The 20,689-nt window shown below is 39.0% G+C and overlaps 2 protein-coding genes and 1 pseudogene across 2 annotated transcripts; all 3 read right to left on the bottom strand.

The window, feature by feature from the left end:
• Positions 1–3,053: 3,053 nt before the first annotated feature.
• LOC119246978 (putative taste receptor type 2 member 33) lies at positions 3,054–5,382 on the bottom strand (annotated as a pseudogene).
• Positions 5,383–11,308: 5,926 nt separating this feature from the next.
• Positions 11,309–12,310, bottom strand: LOC119246977 (taste receptor type 2 member 31-like; the record flags this gene model as incomplete). The annotated part of the gene is made up of 1 exon (XM_037513204.1): positions 11,309–12,310. A coding segment is annotated over one exon (1,002 nt), but the record flags the coding sequence as incomplete, so codon positions are not given.
• Positions 12,311–18,792: 6,482 nt separating this feature from the next.
• On the bottom strand, positions 18,793–19,704 carry LOC119246976 (putative taste receptor type 2 member 33). Its single transcript, XM_037513203.1, has one exon. The coding sequence runs from the start codon at positions 19,702–19,704 to the stop codon at positions 18,793–18,795; it is 912 nt and encodes a 303-aa protein (XP_037369100.1).
• Between the last annotated feature and the right edge of the window lie 985 nt (positions 19,705–20,689).

Below are 20,689 nucleotides of genomic sequence, written 5' to 3'. Positions count from 1 at the left end.
TAAGGACCGCACTATGAAGCAATGCACAGCCTCTGCAGCACGAGATCGATCCCCGGCTGGCCACGGAGCAATCACACGGCGAAGCAGACCTCTTCTGTCTTGCCTGCTGCTCCCCTTAGTAGTGTACTTCAGTCAATCTACCTGTTCTGTTCCCTACTTCTCTGGTGAATCCTCTCACCCCCCACATCTCTGGCCTATACCCCAGCTCTTGTGTGCATAAATAAATAAATCTTTTAAAAAATTGTTATCAATAGCATGTCAACATGCTTTCCATCTCATCATTTTCCACAAAATTGTAATAAAATAGATCCTGATATTCCTTATCAGTTTCACAACAATACCATGTTAATATACAGAGAATGGTCATTGAATTGTATATATACATACTTTTTAAGTTAGATAGAACTTTTAAAAATGTTTTCTCTTAATTTGTTTACATTTAAAACATTGGTTTACAGGCCTCCCCGGTGGCACAGCGGTTGAGCACTGGGTTGCAAAGCTGCCTGCAGCCTCTGCAGCGCCGGTTCAATCCCCAGCTGCTCCCCAGCCACCGGAGGAGGGTCCCACATGGCGCGCAGACCTCTCCTGCCACCCACTGCTCCCCTCAGCAGTGTACTTCGGTCATTCTGCCTGCTCTGCTCCCCGCTCTGGCTCTGGTGAATTCTCTCACCCTCCCGCGCTTCTGACTGTACCTAGTGCTTGTATAAATAAATAAATAAATAATCTTTTAAAAATAAATAAATAAATAAAACATTGGTTTACTTGAACTTCTTTTTATTTTTTTTTATTTTTTTTTTTCGTTGTGGCATTATATTTAATTGCAAAATACTGGACACAATCCCATTACTCATAAATAGGAGAATGATTAAGAATATCACATATACATACAGGGAAATACTGTGAACTAGAAACACTAACTAGAAAGGTTTCTATGAACTGATCTGGAATAATATTTAAAATAGAATTGCTAAGTGGAAAAAGCAAGATGGAAGATGGTATATAATATGCAACATTTGTATTAAAAGAGGGGGGATATGTATGAATATATATATATTTGCTTCATTATACAAGAAAGAAATCTAGGAAAAAAGGATATATCCAAAATTAATGGCATGGCTTCCCACCAAGGGGGAAGGGAACCAGGAAGAGAATAAGATTTAGCTGAGTTTATCTTTTTGTATAATCTTTACTCTCAAACCATGTCAGTACATACACAGTCAAAAAATAAAAATAAATCCATAAAGACCAGAGGGATGAAAAAAGCAAAATAGGACACAACTAGAAAAAAAAAAATTGAAGCTACATCTACATCAAATGAATAATATAACCATTTAGAAGAAATTAAATCAAGCAACTCTTGATATAGTATTCTGACTACATTCTATGTGGGAAATGCACTAATTGTTGCAGGGCATGGAGAGGTGCACCCCAGACCCCCCAAAGCCTGCCTACTCTAAATAGGTTCTGGCATCCGCCACATCAACATAAAACATGAGACTTTAATGGGAAGGAACTTTCATACAATTAGGAAACAATACAGGAAAGGCAAAGAATATACTTTCTAAATCAAGTACCCAAAGTTACCCATCCCCTCGTGGGTAAAAGTCCACCCAAGCAGGATTGGCCCAGAACAAGGTCCCAAAGCTGCCACAAGTCTAAAGCACCTTCCAGTGGGGACCCACAAAAAAGGATCAGAAATATCCAGACAAGTCTGGAGGGAAAAGAGCAAAATCAAAATCAAGATAAAAGCTGCCGTTGTCACCTCCCCACGGGTCTCACGCACATCTGTGCCACCCAGTCCACGACCACAAGGCAAGCGCAGTTTCTTCACATGCCTCCTCCAGGTCTCCTCCTGGCTCTCCTTCCTGTTTCCTTCCTTCCTCAGTCTCCTCTGCAGCTTTTTCTCTCCCTGCTCAGTTCTACCCTCCTTAGGGTGAGGGAGGAAACCTGGAACCTCCCCCTTTCCTGGGGACCACCCTGTTACAATCCCCCCTTTTAATTTTCATTCCACCATATCTATGGTGGCACAGATCTCAGGGTACAGTCTTAAGAGACAGTCTTTTTTCAGGGTTACAATGTGTGTAAGAGAAGCAACAATTAGCAGCAGCATTGTCCATGAATGTTCAGTATGACAGTTTTCCATTCTGGAAAATAGTCCATCATCCAAGCCAAAAGCAAAAAAAAAAAAAAAAATCTGGAGGCATTAGCCAAAACAAGACAGCAAATATACCAAAATCACAGGAAAAAAAAAATCTTAAAATTGGTTGAACTTATGTAAAAAAAGAACAATTTCTCTCAACCTTCATCCCAAATTGTTTCAACAGCATAGCAAAAGTTTGCAAACTAAATCTACTTTTAAACCATATTACCCATTTTTGCATAAAATCACAGGGCAGAATAACTAAACAGCAGTTTTAGCTGGCTCTGTTGGAATACTCCATATAGGAACAGAGCGAACTCTTGACATCCGGCCCACATAGGCTTCAAGAACAAAGTTGGTCTCAGACTCCACCTGGGCTTCCTCTTCTCGAGGGTACCAGGGCTTTTTCTTTTTCTGGGTTGTCCAGTCCTGCCCATGGATGCAGCTTCCTCACCTTCTTTGGAGGTCTCTGGAACCCTTCAAACAAAGCAGAAGTTTCTCCTCTTTTTGGTTCAGCTCTGTTTCAACTTCCTGGAAGAACTCCACTCAAAGCCACACAATGAAACTCATCTCCAATTGTTTTTGTTTTAAGCAGACAAAATCCCTACGGAAGTTACGCAAAAAGAGACAATGGCATGAGTAGTAAAAATTACTATCACTTTTTCCATGCTGCATTGATCTGTGTCACCCAGTCCACGACCAAAAGACAAGCGCAGTTTCTTCACGTGTCTCTAGGCTCCATGCGCCTCCTCCAGGTGTCCTTCTGGCTCCATCCTGCTCCTTCTTGAACTTCTTTTTAAATAGGGAAGAACTGAGTCATTTTACTGATGTTTAAAGGGAATTTTTAACTAGCAAGATGGGAGAGAGGATTGGCAATTCAAAGGTTGTTAAAGGAAAAATGAATAATCTGACTTCAGTTCAACTTCAAAGAAGGTCTTCTGACTTCAAAAACTGGACAAAGGACTTTCCTAACTTCATCTGAACATTGGTCATCATCATCTTTCTTCTTCATCTTCATTGTAGACCTTGGTCCTTTTCTAAACTTCTTATGAACTAGCTTAAATCTAATATTCTTCAGTATTCTTTATTGAGCATACATGCAAAATTTACTGTAAATTTGAATTTGTCATGCTTGAATTTTATTATGTGCATCTTTTCTTAACATAGTTCTCATTTCTCTCTATAAACTATAAAGTAAAAACTCATGATGGAACAGCATCTATCTCAAACATCCACCCTCAATGTGTTATTAGAATTGCTTTTCACAACCATCCAAAGATTGGAGGTTTGAACAATGAAATTAAAGAACCTGTGTTACAAAATGTGAGGTGTAATTACAGTGAAAAATAGCAATGATTCTCCGAGATAAGTTCTCATTTATTAAAAAATGCATAATATAAATAATAAATTATTTTATTGAAAAATGATGACAAACAATCTGTATATGAAGACCACATAGGTTTATCATTCTGAGGAATTTTGTATAATATTTTGTAATATTTATTTTGCTTATATGAAAAGCTGGTCAATGCTATGTTAATCTTACAATCACATTTTTTTTTTTATAGAGGCATTTTTTTTTTTATTTATTTATTTGTTTGTTTGTTTTGTTTATACAAGCACTGGGTACAGTCAGAAGCGCGGGAGGGTGAGAGAATTCACCAGAGCCAGAGCAGGGAGCAGAGCAGGCAGAAGGACCGAAGTACACTGCTGAGGGGAGCAGCGGGCGGCAGGAGAAGTCTGCGCGCCATGTGGGACCCTCCTCCGGTGGCCGGGGAGCAGCCGGGGATCGAACCGGCGCCGCAGAGGCCGCGGGCAGCTTCGCAACCCAGCGCTCAACCGCTGCGCCACCTGAGAGGCCCTACAATCACATTTTTTAAAGATTTATTTATTTATGCATACAAGAGCTGGGGAACAGGCCAGAGGTGCCAGAGGGTGAAAGGATTCACCAGAGACAGAATGGGCAGCAGAACAGGCAGACAACCGAAAATACTGCTGAGGGGAGCAGTGGACGAGACAAGAGAGGTCTGCCGCACCATGTGGGTATCTCTCCAGCTGCCCGAGAATCAAAACCGCACTGCAAGGCTGCAGACAGCTTTGCAGTGCTGTGCTCAACTCCCTGCACCACCAGGGAGGCCCAAATTTTACAATCACATTTTTCATAAATACACACATATATAGGTTTTGTGATAAGCTTAGGTAAAAGACTTCTATATACATTTTCAGAAGTTATTCAACTACATACAAATTACAGGAAGCAGTAGGAGTATAAGATGTTAGACTCCACCAGTTTGTTTTCTTCATGAAGAGTCGGGAGCCCCCAGCTACTTCCTTTCCTTCAGCCAGCACCTCAGCTGCCACAGAAATGACACAAAAGCCTGATTTAGCTTCTTGTTTCCCCAGATGAGGATACACGAGTGGCTTGAAGGATACAGGATTCCAAGAAACTGACAAAGCAAGATGATGTGTTTATTCTGCAAGTCTGGAGAACTCCAAACTGAGATGATTAGAGACAGGATGTAACAGGCAAACGGCAAGAGGAAGGAGACCATGGTCTGCACAGCTCTTATGTGGACCCTGGTGCTGGTGTCTTGGGATCCTCTGACCCTGAGCTGCATCCTCCTGTGATGTTTCCACAGAGAAAAAATTAACAGCAGAAGAGCTATCAGGGCCATTGTGAAGGGGATGAAGTTTGCTAATGTGAATACAATGAGATTGGAAAGGAATACAACGTGCCTCAAATAGGTGTTCCAAGTGGTGTTTCCTTCATATTCCTTTGTCATCACATTGTTATCGATGCTTATCAGTGAAAGATGAAAAACCAAGAAGATGGAACTCCCCAACAGAATGACGTGAATTACACTTTTAACTCTCCACTTTAGGCAAAGAAATTTAAGGCTAGAGAAGCTGGCCAGCTTGAGCAAATAAAATATGCTGAGGCTAGTAGCAAACCAGAGGCTAAAATGATTGGTTACCGTCCAGAGAATAGGAACAATAATTCTTTCTTCAAAACGATATAAAACTGGATCAAATGCAAATATACACCAATCTGTTAATGTTATCCAGAGCAACCCAATTCTGGAGACCGCCAAAGCAGTGAGAATTTGATCCACTGAGGAGAATTTTTGTCTCTTGACCCAGTCAATGCAGATCACTAGTGCTATGAAGGCATTGGCAAAATTCCCTGCAATAAATGCTATTACTACTAGGGTGAAAAGAATGCTCAGGAATGAACTTAGCATGTCTAGAAAAAAACAAAAAGCCAAGTCTAATATCACTGCTCGTGAGTCTTTAATATTCTCACCTTAACTTGTATGTGTCGGTGATCTCTGAATGTGCGTAAAAGTCTGGTTTCTTTTCATTCACTGTGAGCAATGTCAAACAGGAAAGCAATGGAGCATGCCAACAGGTGGGATGGATGTCGTCTTTATGAAAAACATTGACATTCCCTTTTTGTTCCGGTGGAATCCTATTCGCACACTGTGCCCTTGCCATAGGTTGGGATTTTCATAACTGATATTGATGTCAATGTTGAACTCTCATTTGCTAGCATGCAAATAAGAACATATTGTTTTGCAATTTCCCTCCCTTGTTTAATCTCTCCATTACTCGTACTCATCAATTTACATTATTCAATGACCATTCTGCATAGATTCTGGCAACTAAGATATCTATATAATAATTATAGGGAATGTCTTCAAGATCTGCTTTACTGTAATCTTGTAGAAAATGATGAAATAGGGGCCTCCCCCGGTGGCGCAGCAGTTGAGCGCTGGGTTGCGAAGCTGCCCGCGGCCTCTGCGGCGACGGTTCGATCCCTGGCTGCTCCCCAGCCACTGGAGGAGGGACCCACATGGCGCGCAGACCTCTCCTGCCGCCCGCTGCTCCCCTCAGCAGTGTACCTCGGTCCCTCTGCCTGCTCTGCTCCCCGCTCTGGCTCTGGTGAATTCTCTCGCCTTCCGCGCTTCTGACTGTACCCAGTGCTTGTATAAATAAATAAATAAATTTAAAAAAAAAAAAAGAAAATGATGAAATAGAAAGTGTGTTGGCATCTTATTGATTGTAAGTTCTACAATAAAAATAAATGTAAAAACTTTTCAGTAATTTAATTTACATTCCATACCAATATTTAATATTATGAAATTTTAACATTATAAATAATTTCCACTACTAATTTTTTAATCACCTGTCTCATCCAGAAGTATAAGGGCAATGTATCTATCTTATTACTACTGACACCCAAGACATTGAATTCAGTTCATGAAGTTGATCCAAATGATATTCTAATGACAAAATAACTGGATGGAGAAACTGAACTTGAAAATTTATGAAAATGACACCCAACACAACATCTGTGTGCTTTGCATGGATATCCTGGTTCTATTTCTTTTTTTTTTTAAGATTTATTTATTTATGTATACAAGAGCTGGGGTACAGGCCAGAGGTATGGGGGGTGAGAGAATTCACCAGAGACAGACTGGGGAACAGAACAGACAGATCGACAGAAATACACTGCTGAGGGGAGCAGCAGGTGAGTCAGAAAAGATGTGCTGCACCATGTGGGTCACCTCCCAGGCCAGGGATAGAATTTGTGCTGTAGTGGCTGCAAATAGCTTCATAGTGAAGTGTCTTAACCTCTTGCACCACCAGGGAGGCCCCATCCTGGTTCTATTTCTTCATCATTCAAATATCTGTAAACAAATCTGCATACTCCAAGGTCCAAGAACTGCATTAGACTGGGTACCAAAATGTGCTTACTAATATATAGTGAATTGAACACAATATAAATTAAATTTACTCCTTTAACAGTATCTGAGGGGCCTTCTGTGTGCAATTTGCCAGTGCATTGGGCTCATCAAAGCTACACACCTTTAACAAGTGTTTTCTAGGTTGTCATGGAGTCACCTCCATTCCAGGAGGCTGGGTGGAGAAAGCTGTACAGATGAGCGTGTAGTTATTTTAGATGGGCGTGTAAGAGTGCACATGATTTCTACCCATATAACATGCTGAGATTTAAATCACATTACCACGCACATCTGTGAGGGAGAAATGGAGTTTTTGTATATTCCAGAGAAGAGGAGAACATGGAATCTGGGAGCTGAAGTTGGAGGGCACTTGGAAACATTTCATGGAAATAGACAAAGGCTATTGTAAAACAAAAGAAACCCCTCCTTTAGAAGGCATGCATGGTATAGCTTGTTCAAAAACACTTTATTTGTGCCCCCCCGGGGGGTGCAGGGGTTAAAGCTAAGCATTGTCAAGCTACCACCCCCCCACTACAGCATGAGGTCTATCCAGGCCAGCCAGGGAGGTGACCCACATAGCACAGAAGACCTCTCCTGTCTTACCTGCTGCTCCCCTCAGCAGTGTATTTCAGTCAGTCTGCCTGTTCTGATCCCCACTCTGTCTCTGGTGAATCCTCTTATCCCTTGCACCTCTGGCCTATAACCCAGTTCTTGTATGCATAAATAAATCTTTAAAAAATACTTTATTTGTGTATGCCTAAAGGTCATTGAATAATATACCATATTTTCTACTGTTCTTGTATAAACATTTTTTAAAGAAAGTGCATAATTGAGTCTTCTTACCTGAAGTTTAAAGGAATTTTTAGGTGGCATGATGGGGAGAGAATGGCAATTTAGAGATCCATGGGTGGCTTGGGGAAAAGGCAAATAATTTGATGACAGATCTTACTTTCAAAAAGTTTTTCTTATTTCAAAACTGGAAGAAATGACTTTCCTAACTGTCTTGTATGATCTGCAATTCCTCAGCATCATACATAAAAAGTTGCTACTAATGTATTTGTCACTCTTGAATTTCATTGTGTGCCTCTTTTACTAACAACGGTTCTCGCTGGTCTCTGTAAACTATAAAGCACTAGTGATGGAATAGCATTATCTCAAACATCCATCCTCAATGTGTGATTTAAAACTGGTTTTCATGACCATCCAAAAGACTGGCAGTTCACCAATAAGACATCAGTGTAAAAAAATAACAACAGTACAAAATGCAACAAAGCAAAAACGGACAATTATAAATCAGAGACATCCTGCAGGGGAGGAGGAGGGAGAGGGATCAGAGGGAGGGAGGGAGGAGCACAGGGGACTGTGATGGCGCATGGGTGCACTGGTGAAGGAAACTCTATGGGGACTACACCTGAGGGGGTGGGGAAGCAAATATTGATTAAAAATGAAGTGATGTAAAAAATAAAAAAATTAATATTAAAAAATAAATTAAAAAGTACAAAAAAATAAATGAATACCAAAAAAGTGACAGTTTAGTTTCTAAAAATGTGTGATATATATTTCATATACATGTGATATATATATATATATAAATATGTGATATGGAGTCTTTTACCTAATATCAAGTAAACTGTTAACTTTTTTTATTAATTTATTTATTTTTTATTTAAATATTTTATTTTATATAATTCTTACCTCTTTTTTCATCTTTGCTCAATGTATGCATTTTCATTTTGCTTCTATTCCCCATATAAGTGACCTCCCCTTATTTTGACCCTAATCCTTCCTTCTCCCGCCCCCCACCCCCCTCCACCGCCATAGTGTGTCTCTGGTTTATAGTTGCTTGTTGATTTTGATTTTTACTTTGTATTGATTAGTCTTTTTCCTGGTCTCTTATTTAAGTTTTCTAAATTCCTGCTATGAGTGAGACCATCCGGTATTTTTCTTTTTCTTTCTGACTTATTTCGCTGAGCATGATCCCTTCTAGCTCCATCCATGTTGCTGCAAATGGCATGTGTTTATCTTTTTTGATTGCTGAGTAATATTCCATTGTGTATATGCACCACATCTTCTTGATCAGCTCATCTATTTTTGGGCATTTGGGTTGTTTCCATAGCTTAGCTATTGTAAATAGTGCTGCTATAAACATAGGGGTGCATGTGCCCTTTGGAATTACTGTTTCTGTGTCATTTGGGTAAATACCTAGGAATGGAATTGCTGGATCATATGGAAGCTCTATGTTTAGTAGTTCAAGAAATCTCCACACAGCTCTCCATAGTGGCTGGACCAGTTTGCACTCCCACCAGCAGTGCAGAAGAGTTCCTTTTTCTTCACAACCTCGCCAACATTTGTTGTTGCTAGTTTTTTAATATGTGCCATTCTCACTAGTGTGAGATGGTGTCTCATGGTAGTTTTGATTTGCATTTCCCTGATTACAAGTGATGTTGAACATTTTTTCATATGTCTGTTGGCCATTTGCATTTCCTCTTCAGAGAAGTTTCTTTTTAGCTCTTCTCCCATTTTTTGACTGGATTATTTTCCTTGTTTTTGTTGAGTCTCGTCAGCTCTTTGTAGATTTTTGTGATCAGTCCTTTATCATTGGTGTTGGGTGCAAAAATGTTCTCCCAGTCAGTGGGGTTTCTCTTTGTTTTTGTTATTGCCTCTTTTGCTGTGCAGAAGCTCTTTAATTTGATGTAGTCCCAGCTGTTTATATTTGCCTTCACTCTCACTGCTTTGGGCGATGTGTCTGTAAAGATGTGTTTGAGGTGCATGTCATGTAGTGTTTCACCTATATTTTCTTCTATGTATTTTATGGTTTCAGATCTTATGTCTAGTTCTTTAATCCATTTTGAGTTGGTTTTTGTGCATGGTGTGAGGTAGTGGTCAAGCTTCATTCTTTTGCACGTAGCAACCCAGTTTTCCCAGCACCATTTATTGAACAAACTTTCTTTGCCCCAATGCATAGTCTTTGCTCCTTTGTCAAATATTAGTTGACCATAAATCTGTGGGTTTATTTCTGGATTTTCTATTCTATTCCATTGGTCTATGTGTCTGTTCTTGTTCCAATACCATGCAGTTTTGATGATTATGGTTTTGTAGTATAGTTTGAAGTGTGGGCATGTGATGCCTCCATTCCCTTCTTTTTTTTTTCAGAAGAGCTTTGGCTATTTGGGGTTTTTGGTGATTCCATATGAATTTCATCAATAATTGTTCTATTTCTTTGAAGAATGTCATTGAAATTTTTATTGGAATAGCATTGAATCTGTATATTGCTTTTGGTAGGATGACCATTTTGATGATGTTAATTCTTCCAATCCATGAGCAGGGGATGTCTTCCCATTTCTTTGTGTCTTCTTCTATTTCTTTTAACAGTGTTTTATAGTTTTCTTACATTATGATCAAGGGGACAATACTTCCAGAAGAAATAACACTCATTAACATATACTCACCAAATGAAGGAGCACCAAAATATCTCAGACAACTATTATCATCTTTGAAAACAGACATCAGAGAAAACACATATGTAGTAGGAAACTTCAACACACCACTATCAACAATGGATAGATCAATGAGACAAAAAATAAGTAAAGACACTAAAGCTCTAAATAAGGATCTAGAGCACTTGGGTTTAACAGACATCTACAGAACACTAAACCCAAAAAAATCTGAGTACACATTTTTCTCAAGTGCACACGGATCATTCTCCAGGATCAATCACATACTGGGACACAAGACAACCATCAACAGATACACCAAGATTGAAATCATACTAACCATCTTCTCTGACCATAAACTGTTAACTTTTAGTTAAAAAATATACACAATATTTAAATTAGAATCAGTGGCCAGTATATGGAAAGATGATTAATAAATTCTTGTCTATTAAATTAAGAATACAGAATAAACAATTTTAATCACCTTAAAAAATTATGTTGTTTTCTAAATCTGTTAATGTCCAATCTGTATGATCTAATAGTCTGATGTTTTTCATTATGGAGAGAAATTAGTCATTTTGGAATACAAAAAGACCTAAAAACATATTTTTATATGCAAAAAAAAAAAAAAGACTGGCAGTTCAAACAATGAAACCTAAGCACACTGTGTTATATTTGGTGCTAGCTACAGTGGAAAATAGCAATAATATCATGATATCATCTAAAATGCAAAATTATTCATCATGGATTCTTTCATGAGATGATAACTTAAAATACATATATGAAATTAAATATATATATACGAAATTTGCATGACTTCATAATCCTAAAGGATATCATACAACATTTTGCAACATTAGAGTGCTTATCTGGAAAATCACACTGAATGGTTTGCTAATCTTACAATCTTCCTAATATTTTTCATAAACACACATATATAGGTGTTGTGATAAGCTTGGGTGAAAGACTTCTACATACACTTTCAGAAGTTACTCTATTGCGTACATATTAGAAGGCGCAATAGGAGTAGAAGAGGTTTGTTTTCTGCACGAAGACACGGGAGCTACCAACCCCTTCCTCTCCTCCAGCCAGCACCTCAGCTGCCTCAGAAATGACAACCAGGCCTGCTTTAGCTTCTCGTTTCCCCAAATCAAGATAAGTGAATGGATTGAAAGATACAGAATTCCTATAGCCAGGCATAACAGGAGGATGGGTTTTCTCAGGACTTGACTATGGCTCCAAATAGAGATGATGAGAGCCATGAAGAAAACAGCGAACATCAAGAGAAAGGAGACTATGGTTTGCAACGCTCTGATGTGGATCTTGGTGCTGGGGTCTTGGGATCCTTTGCCTCTGAGCTGCATCCTCTTGAGATGTTTCCACAGGGAGAAGATTAGTAGTAGAAAAGATATCAGGGACATGGTAAAGGGTATGGCAATAACTAAAGTGGAAACAGTCATATTTGACAAGCATATGATGTCTCTGATTTTGGTCTTCCAAGTCATGTTTCCTTCACATCTGTCTGTCAGCGTAGTCTCGGTTATACCTGCCATTGCAAAGTGAGTCACTAAAAAGGGCAAACTCCCTAATATTATGATGAGAAGTACACTTTTAACTCTCCTCTTTAGGTGAAGAAAAATGTGGCTGGAGAAATTGGCTATCTTAAGCAAATAAAATATGCTGAGGAGAGCAACAAGCCAGGTGCTAAGATGGTTGCTTACTATCCAGACAAGTTTAACAATAATTCTTACTTTTACGCTTTGTAGAACTGGATTATACGCAGTTGAATAAGAATAAAGTAATATTACCCAGAGCAAAGCAATTCTGGAGACCGCCAGAGCAGTGAGAATTCCATCCGTCCAGGAGAACTTCTGTCTCTTGACCCAGTCAATGCAATTCACCAGTGCTATGAAGCCATTGGCCAAATTTCCCAGAACAAATCCGGTCATTACTAGGATGGAAAGAATCGTTAAGATTATCATGTCCAAAAATACAAAAATTCAAGTCTAAAATCACTATTTTACATGCAGCTGATTTCAAAATGTGCATTAAATTCTTATTTCTTTTAAATTCTGTCACCAGTGTGAAGCAGGACGACAACAGAGTATGCAATACATGGATTCATTCTGTCGTTATGAAAAACAATGACATTCCTTCTAACTCAAACAGATTCCTAGTCATACTCTGTGTGTGTCCTTGCTACAGGCTGAGATAGTTCAGTTGAGTTGAGTTGAATGCTGTATTCTCATTTGCTAACATGCAAATTCAGACATACTCTTTTGCAATTATTTTCCTTGTTTGACGTCTCCATAATTTGTATTCATCATTGTAGTTGTTAATAACATTTAAAAACTCAGTACATAGAATAGACAATGAATTTTCGAAATTAAAAGATAGGTCTTGGTCATAACTAGGGTTATTGTTAATTTGGATTTTTGCTTTTAATGTCAGGTGAATGAAGGAAGAATGCTTTTCCCATCAAAAGCATTCAAGATTTTCTTGAGAATTCCAAGAAGGTCAATACTCCCTAAAAACTGTTTTCCAAAAACGAATATTTATGTCTAACTTTATTTTTTTTTTTTTGAGTAGAAGAACTGGGGTGTAGGCCAGAGGCATGGGGGGGGGTGCGTGCGAGAGGATTCACAGAGACAGAGAGGGGAGCAGAACAGGCAAATCTACTGAAATACACTGCTGAGGGGAACAGAGGGCGAGACAGGAGAGGTCTGCTGCACCATATGTGAATTAGCTCCCTGGTTGGGAATTGAACTCAGTCCATGGAGCTGATAGCACTGAAACTTAACTCCTAGGCCACCAGGAAGGGCTCAACTTTATTTTTTCCAAGATAACCACATGTATATCTCATGAATGAATGAAGTTAACATCCCATAATTTTCTAATGCAAAGTCAGTGTCAGGGAGAATTCCAAGTTTAAATCTCCACTTTCTTCCACATACACTTCTCAACCCATTATTAGTAAATCATGTTCAACCCTTTGATAAAAATTTTTATTTTAGTCTGTTATTTAAATACTAACATTTCATTAAAATGTCCGGGAATTTTGTAAATATTCTTTGGGCACGTCAAAAGAAGCAGATATAATTATTCAATTTTATTTTTTTCTAAAAAATTTTTAAATTGAGTTTTGAGGGTTTTTTGTTTTTTGTTTTTTTTTTAGATTAATAGATGACCGTACCTACCTCTACCCTGGATATTAATTAGTTTCAGTCTTTACCATATACTTGTTTTCAGCAGAGGATCTCAGAGTCAAATAACATGAAAGAAAACCCAAGTGTTCTGCTTCACATGTCTCTGTCCTGGGTTCTGTTTTATAACTACAGTCTGCCTCTGTGATCACCAGTCTATGTGGATAATAATAAAATCCTGTCTGAGTGGCATTTGGAGGAGTTACTATTCTGTTTGTGCCAAGTGCTTTCAGTGTTGACTGTCTGGTTCCGAGGCTCTGAGGACTGTGACTTACTCATTCATCCTGTGTTATTTGATGCGTCCAGGTTCACAAGTTTGATGCTTGTGAGAATTTCCATCTAGAAGCAGAATGTAACAGGCTGAAGAAGGCAAGACTCTTCCTGACTCAACCAAGATAAGGGGGATAAGCTGCTAAAAATATAAATTCATGAGAGAGCTGTGAAAGAAAGGAAGATTAACATCAACTGAAATCCTTCATGAGAGTGGATGCTGGGAATATACAGTCTAGGAAGATCTCACATGTACATCCATTCAGTTCATTTTCAACAAAACACTAATTTAATGAGAAATAAAATTATTTTCTATAATGGATGCTGGGAAACTAAACAACAGTATGGAAAATTGAACTCCAACCTTTATCTCAAATGTACAAAATAATTTAATTGAGAGCATGATGGACAGAGTACAAAAGATAAAATAATAAAGCTTGTAAGAAAAAAAGGATAATTTCTTATGAAACTTGGAATAGGTAAGTTATATCCTTTCTCAGAATTTTTTAAACAAGCTAAATTTTTTGTAGATCCATGAGACAGCCTAAGCTAAAGGAGATGAGCACTCTTTGCTTATTTCTGGCTCAAGTGCATAATTACTTGGCTGCCACCACTCCCCAGGGAAACTTAGTGTGGAGCTGAGAGGATGATGTGTCCACAATGCACCCTGGAGCTCAGTGCACATCAGAGGCCAATGTCTTCCCAGCACCCTTCTGATGTAGAGGGCATGGGGATTGGGGCCAGAGCCGTGCAGTGCCATCAGTGGTGAGAGTCCTTTCTGCCCCCAAATGCCCTTTTTTTAATTTAAAAGTCTCTTTTGAGAAAATATTCAGATAATTTCAAGTTCAAACTATCCATCAGGGCTGATGAAGGACTTTTGTTCCTTCACAAGAGACTTTCTGGGACGCTTTAAAGCCCCTTCCTGCCCAGAGATGGAGGGACAGGGACTCAGGTGGTCTCTGATGGAGGCCCAGATGGAGAGGCGTGTGCAGCACACATAGCCAGCGACTTAATCTTGGGTCAGGCAGCTTCTGTCTTTACATCTGCTTCTGGAATGTTCTGCTTGGGTAGCTCATGATCTGTTCTTTCACACCTCAAGGAGTTCTTGCCCTTCACCCCCAAATCTCCCCAGTTCAGCTCCCACAATGACGTCAGATCCCCTGGGTCTCCTCCACTTTCTCCATCTGGCCTTTGCCTCAGCTGGCCAGGCTGTAGCCACTATTCTAAGGCCAGTGAGTCCTCACCATGCCCCATGGCCATGTCATTGCTTCTCACTCAGCTACTTTGAGTCCTGACTAAGAGCACATGAGAAATTCTGGATCTCCCTCCTTGCCATTCAGCTAAGGAGTTTCTTAAGAGAGAAAAGCAATCTCCAGTCTTCTTTCTAACAAACCTGCACAATCATCATTTCCCAATGCTGCAGTGTCTCCATCTGGTCAAAGGACTCCCTGAGCAGTGTGCTTCCTGATTCTAAAGGAAATGAGGGAACAAACACTTTTCATATCTACCTTCAATCTACCTGTGATTCCTCTCATTCTTCAGTAGCTACCTGAAGTATTTCTTCTTTTACTTTCATTGAGGTATAATTAATATTTAACATTATATTGATTTCAGGTAAATGGCATAGTGACTTGATGTCTGTAGTGGTAAAATGACCACTACAATAAGTCTAGTTAACACCTGTCATCTCATAAAGGTATATTCTTTTAGCAACTTTCAAATAGCCAATAAAATATTATAGTAGCCATGTTGTATAGTACAGTATATCCCCATGACTTATTCGATAATTGGAAGTTTGTACCTGTTGAACACTTTACAATTTCTCCTACTCTTCACACCCTGCCTCTGGTAATTATCAGTCTGTTCTTTGGACCTATGAGCTTGGGCTTTTTTATTTTTTTAAGAGCTTTAGATTCTACATAAAAGAGAGATCATGTGATATTTGTTTTTTCTGTCTGACTTATTTCACAAAGCAGAATGACCTTGTGATCCATCTGTGTTTTTGCTAATATCAAGATTGCATTTCTTTTTTATGGCTGAATAATATTCTGTGTGCAAAATTCCAAGTTTCCCTCTTCTATCTGGGCTGTGCAACGATATATTAGTCAGGCTCCCTTACAGGTGGTTTGTGGCAATGTGATGGGAATTGGAACAATGTCATGTGATTGGAAATTATGTGCACCATTTATAGGCCAATTCCAATTTCATGCACATTCTTCCATATACCTTTTCCTCCTGAGATGGAAGATGACTACAAGGCAACATTGGAAGTCACATGTTAAAGGTGACGTATTTTTGAACAGTCTGATTTCCTGGATAAATTTGTAGAAAAGGTACTGTTAAAAGAATAAATTAAATTTATAATGTGTTAAGTCACTTCAGGGAATCTTTACTCTTTGTCACGGCATTTTGTTTACCCAATAATATAGTCATTAGAACATAGAATATACAGATTTATTTATTGGCACTTAAGTGGTGAAGTAGAACCAGGAAAATTAAGCAACCTGCAGATTATGTCATGTGTGTCATTTTCATTGGTTTTCCAGTCCAAATACAGTTTATCCATTCATTTATTTCATTGTTGGAATATCATTTTGTCCAACTATTCCATGGGTTGACTTTTATGTTTAGAGACTCAGCAGAAAAAGATAGACATGAACATACATCACAGTGCTAATATTCAACTGAGGAAAACAGAGGATTAAAAATAAAGAAACCAGGGCCTCCCCTGATGGCGCAGGCAGTTGCGGGCAGCACTGTGAAGCTGTCTGCAGCCTCTGCAGCATGGGTTCGATCCCGGCCGGCCGGCGAGATTCCCACATGGCAAGGTAGACCTCTCTGCCTTGCCTGTTGCTCTCCTCAGCAGTGTATTTCAGTCAGTCTGCCTGTTCTGTTCACCGCTCTCTCTCTGGTGAATCCTCTCACCCTCCCACACATCTGACCTGTACCCCGGTTCATGTATGCATGAATAAATAAATCTTTAAAAAAAAAGACAAAGAAACCAGATGTGAAAATGATTTCAATCTTAATGTTTAGATAATGCTATTAAAATTTAATATTACTAAGAATTAATATTGATGTAAATGAAATCACTGAACAAAGCTGTAAATTTATTATAGTAAAACTTACTATCAATAATTTATCAACATAATTTCCATTTCATTTTGTTCCACAAAATTATAATAAACAGATCTTGAAGACATGCCCTGTAAGTATCACACAGACATCATAGATACTATTTTAATATATGGTAATAGTACTATATTATATGCCCATAACTTTTTGCTATTCTTATATGGATATTTTTTATGATAGAGAAAAATTGAGTCTTTTAAACTAAAGGTTTAGGTAGCAAGATAGAAGAGACAATTGGCAATTCAGAGATCCAAGGGTGGCTTGGGGAAAACAAAATTATTTTTTTAATAATACATTTATTTCTTTATTTTTTACGTTGTGGTTCATCTCTCTGTAGTTATTGTTCCTCCTTGATTTTGGAGCTTCCTGTGGTACAGGAGACTGTCCCCGTTTTGTCCAGGCCAGCGTGGTCTCTGGGTTCTGTGCCTCCTCATCCGAAAACAAAATAATTTAACACCAGATCACACTTCAAAAAATCTTTTTAAGGGCCTCCCTGGTGGCACAAGGGGTTAAGACACAACCTATGAAGATATTGGCAACCACTGCAGCATGATTTGGATCCCCAGCCAGGGAGCAAGAGCAGACCTCTCCTGAGTTACCCACTGCTCCCCTCAGCAGTGTATTTCAGTCAGTCTGCCTGTTCTGTTCCCCACTCTGTCTCTGGTGAATCCTCTCACCCCCTATACCTCTGGCCTGTACCCTAGCGCTTGCATGCACAAATAAATAAATCTTTTAAATCTTTTTAATTAAAAACTGGACAATGGGCCCACCTGATGGTGCAAGGGGTTAGGCACAGCACTGTGAAGCTATCCGATGCATAAATAAATAAATCTTAAAAAATATATAAAAATTGGACAAAACAACTTTCCTAACAGCACGTGGACACAGAGCAACATTGAGAACAGCTCATGGTTATTTTTCTTTCTTCTTCATCCTCATGGTAGACCTTGATCCACTTCTAAGCTTCTCATCTACTTGTATTAAATTGGATATTGTTTAGTGCTGTTTATTGTATGAATATATAAAATCTACTATAAATATGCTTTGTTACTCCTGAATTTTTTTAAAGATTTATTTATGCATCCAAGAACTGGGGTGTAAGCCAGTAGTGTGGGGGGGTGAGAGGATTCACCAGAGACAGAGTGGGACACAGAACAGGCAGATTGACAGAAATACACTGCTGAGGGGAGCACCAGCAGGTCAGGAGAGGTCTGCTCTGCCATGTGGGTTAGCAACCTGGCAGGGAATCTAACTTGTGCTGCAGTGGCTGCAGATAGCTTCATAGTGCTGCAACTTAACCCATTGCACCACCAGGGAGGCCCTTGTTACTGCTGAATTTTGTGTGTATTTTTTCATAACAGTTCTCATTGTGCTCCATGAACCATAATCTGAGTTCTCATAATAGAGTAACATCTGCCCAAACAAACATTCTCAGCATGTGACCGAGGAATGACTCTTAGGACCATCCAAAAGATGGTCTGAACACACTGTTTTAAATATGTGTGGCACTAATTACAATACAAAAAAACAATGGTTTCCTGAGCTGAGTTGGTAATTTGGGTCTTCATTATGTGTAAATAATGTTGTAAATATAAATCACAAATTCTTTAATGAGAATTGAACACAGGCTATGTCTGTGAAATACACCTGAACTTCTTAATCCTAGGGAATTTCTTACAGTAACTTGTAACATTTAATTGCTTATATGGGAAAAATCAGTTAATGGTACCGCAATCTTAATCTATGTTTTTCATAAACACACACATATGTATTTTTGTGACTAGCTTAGGCAAAAGACCTTTATATAAATTTTCAGAAGTTACTCACTACATACACATTAGAAGAAGCAGTAGGAGTAGAAAATGTTAGACTCCACCAGTTTGTTTTCTGCAAGATGACACTGGAGCTGCCACCCACTTGTACCTCAGCTGCCTCAAAAATGACACCCAGGCCTGCTTTAGCTTCTTGTTTCCCCAAATCAAGATACATGAGTGGCCTGAAGGATACAGGACTAAAAGACTCTCACAAAACACTAGGGATAGTTTGTTTTGGAGCCCGTTTGAGCTCCAAAGAGAGATGGTGAGAGCCAGGATGAAAATGGCAAATAGCAGGAGAAAGGAGACCATGGTCTGCATGGCTCTGATGTGGACCTCGGTGCTGGGGTCTGGGGACCCTTTGCCTCTGAGCTGCATCCTCTTGAGATGTTTCCACAAAGAAAAGATCAACAGCAGAAAAGATGTCAGGGACATAAGGAAGGGTATAAAGTTCTCCACTGTGGCAACAGTCATGTGCGAAAAGCGTTTTACTTCCTCCGGTGTGCTCATCCAAGTGGCGTTCCCTTCATATTCATTTGTCCACACATCTTCATCTATGCTTATCATGGCAATACTCAAAACCCAAAAGACCAAACTCCCCAACAGTATTGCTAGAATGACACTTTTAACTCTCCTCTTCAAATAAAAAAATATAAGGTTAGAGAAATTGGCTATCTTGAGCAAATAAAATATGTTGAGGCAAGTAGCAAGCCAAGTGCTAAGATGGTTGCATGTTATCCAGGCAATATTAACAATAATGTTCACTTCAAAACTATAGGAAGTTGAAAAAAACACAGTTGCATACCTATTTATTAATGTCACCCAGATCAGCCCAATTCTGGAGACCGCCAGACCAGTGAGAATTCTATCCACTGAGGAGAACCTTTGTCTCTTGATCCAGTCAATGCAGTTCACCAGAGCTATGAAGCCATTGGCAAAGTTTCCTGCAATAAATGCTATCATTACTAGGGTGAAATGAATGTTCTGTACGGTCATCATATTTAGGGGAAAAAAATCTTAGTCTAATATCACTGGCTGTGATTCTATAATATTCTGATCTTAAATTCTATGTGCAACTGATTTCTGAATACGCAGTTAAGTCCTTGTTTCTTTTCAATTCTTTGATCAGACTCTAAATGAAAAGCACCAGAGTATGCTAATAGATGAATTCAATGATGTTTCAGAGTCTCAAGCTCTGCCTACCGACTGAGCTAGCCAGGCACCCTCAATGATGTGTAAAAATGACTGCTATTACCCAAACAGTTCAAATTAATTCCTATTCATGTGATTTCTGTCCGTGCTGTAAGCTGGAATAATTCATGACTGAAGTTGATGTGAAAGCTGAATTCTCATTTGCAAACATGCAAATAAAGATATATTCTCTTTCATTATTTTGCATTTTCCCCTTGTTTAACTTCTCTATAATTTGTGTTATGAGCTTTGTTATTTAGTGAAATTTTATTTATTTTTTAAAGATTTATTTATTTATGCATACAAGAACTGGGGGACAGACCAGAGGTGTTAGGGGTGCGAGAATTCACCAGAGACAGAGTCCTGGGGAGCAGAACAGGCAGATCTACTGAAATAAACCTCTGAGGGGAGCAGTGGCAAGACAGGAGAGTTCTACTGCTCAATGTGGGTTAGCTCTCTGGACAGCCAGGGATCGAACTTGTGCTGCAGAGGCTGCAGATAGCTTCACAGTGCTGTGCTTAACCTCTTGTGCCACCAAGGAGGCCCATTTAGTGAAATTTTAAAACCCAATATATTGACTGGACAGTGAGTGTCTATACTCTTAGATGAAGCTTGACTGTAACTAGCATCATCACTGTGGATTTGCTTTTCATGTCAGATTTATGTAAGAGGGATCTAAGATTTCCCATCAAAGTTTTCTTGGGGCCCCTATGAAGGCAAGTACTCCTTCTCTCTCTGCTCAGCTCCACCCTCCTTT

Source organism: Talpa occidentalis, unplaced genomic scaffold (genome assembly GCF_014898055.3).
Source record: "Talpa occidentalis isolate TD23 unplaced genomic scaffold, MPIMG_talOcc4v2.1 talOcc4.16, whole genome shotgun sequence".
NCBI lineage: Eukaryota > Metazoa > Chordata > Mammalia > Eulipotyphla > Talpidae > Talpa > Talpa occidentalis.
Note: the sequence above shows the minus strand (reverse complement) of the source record. Positions and strands in the feature narration are given on the sequence as shown.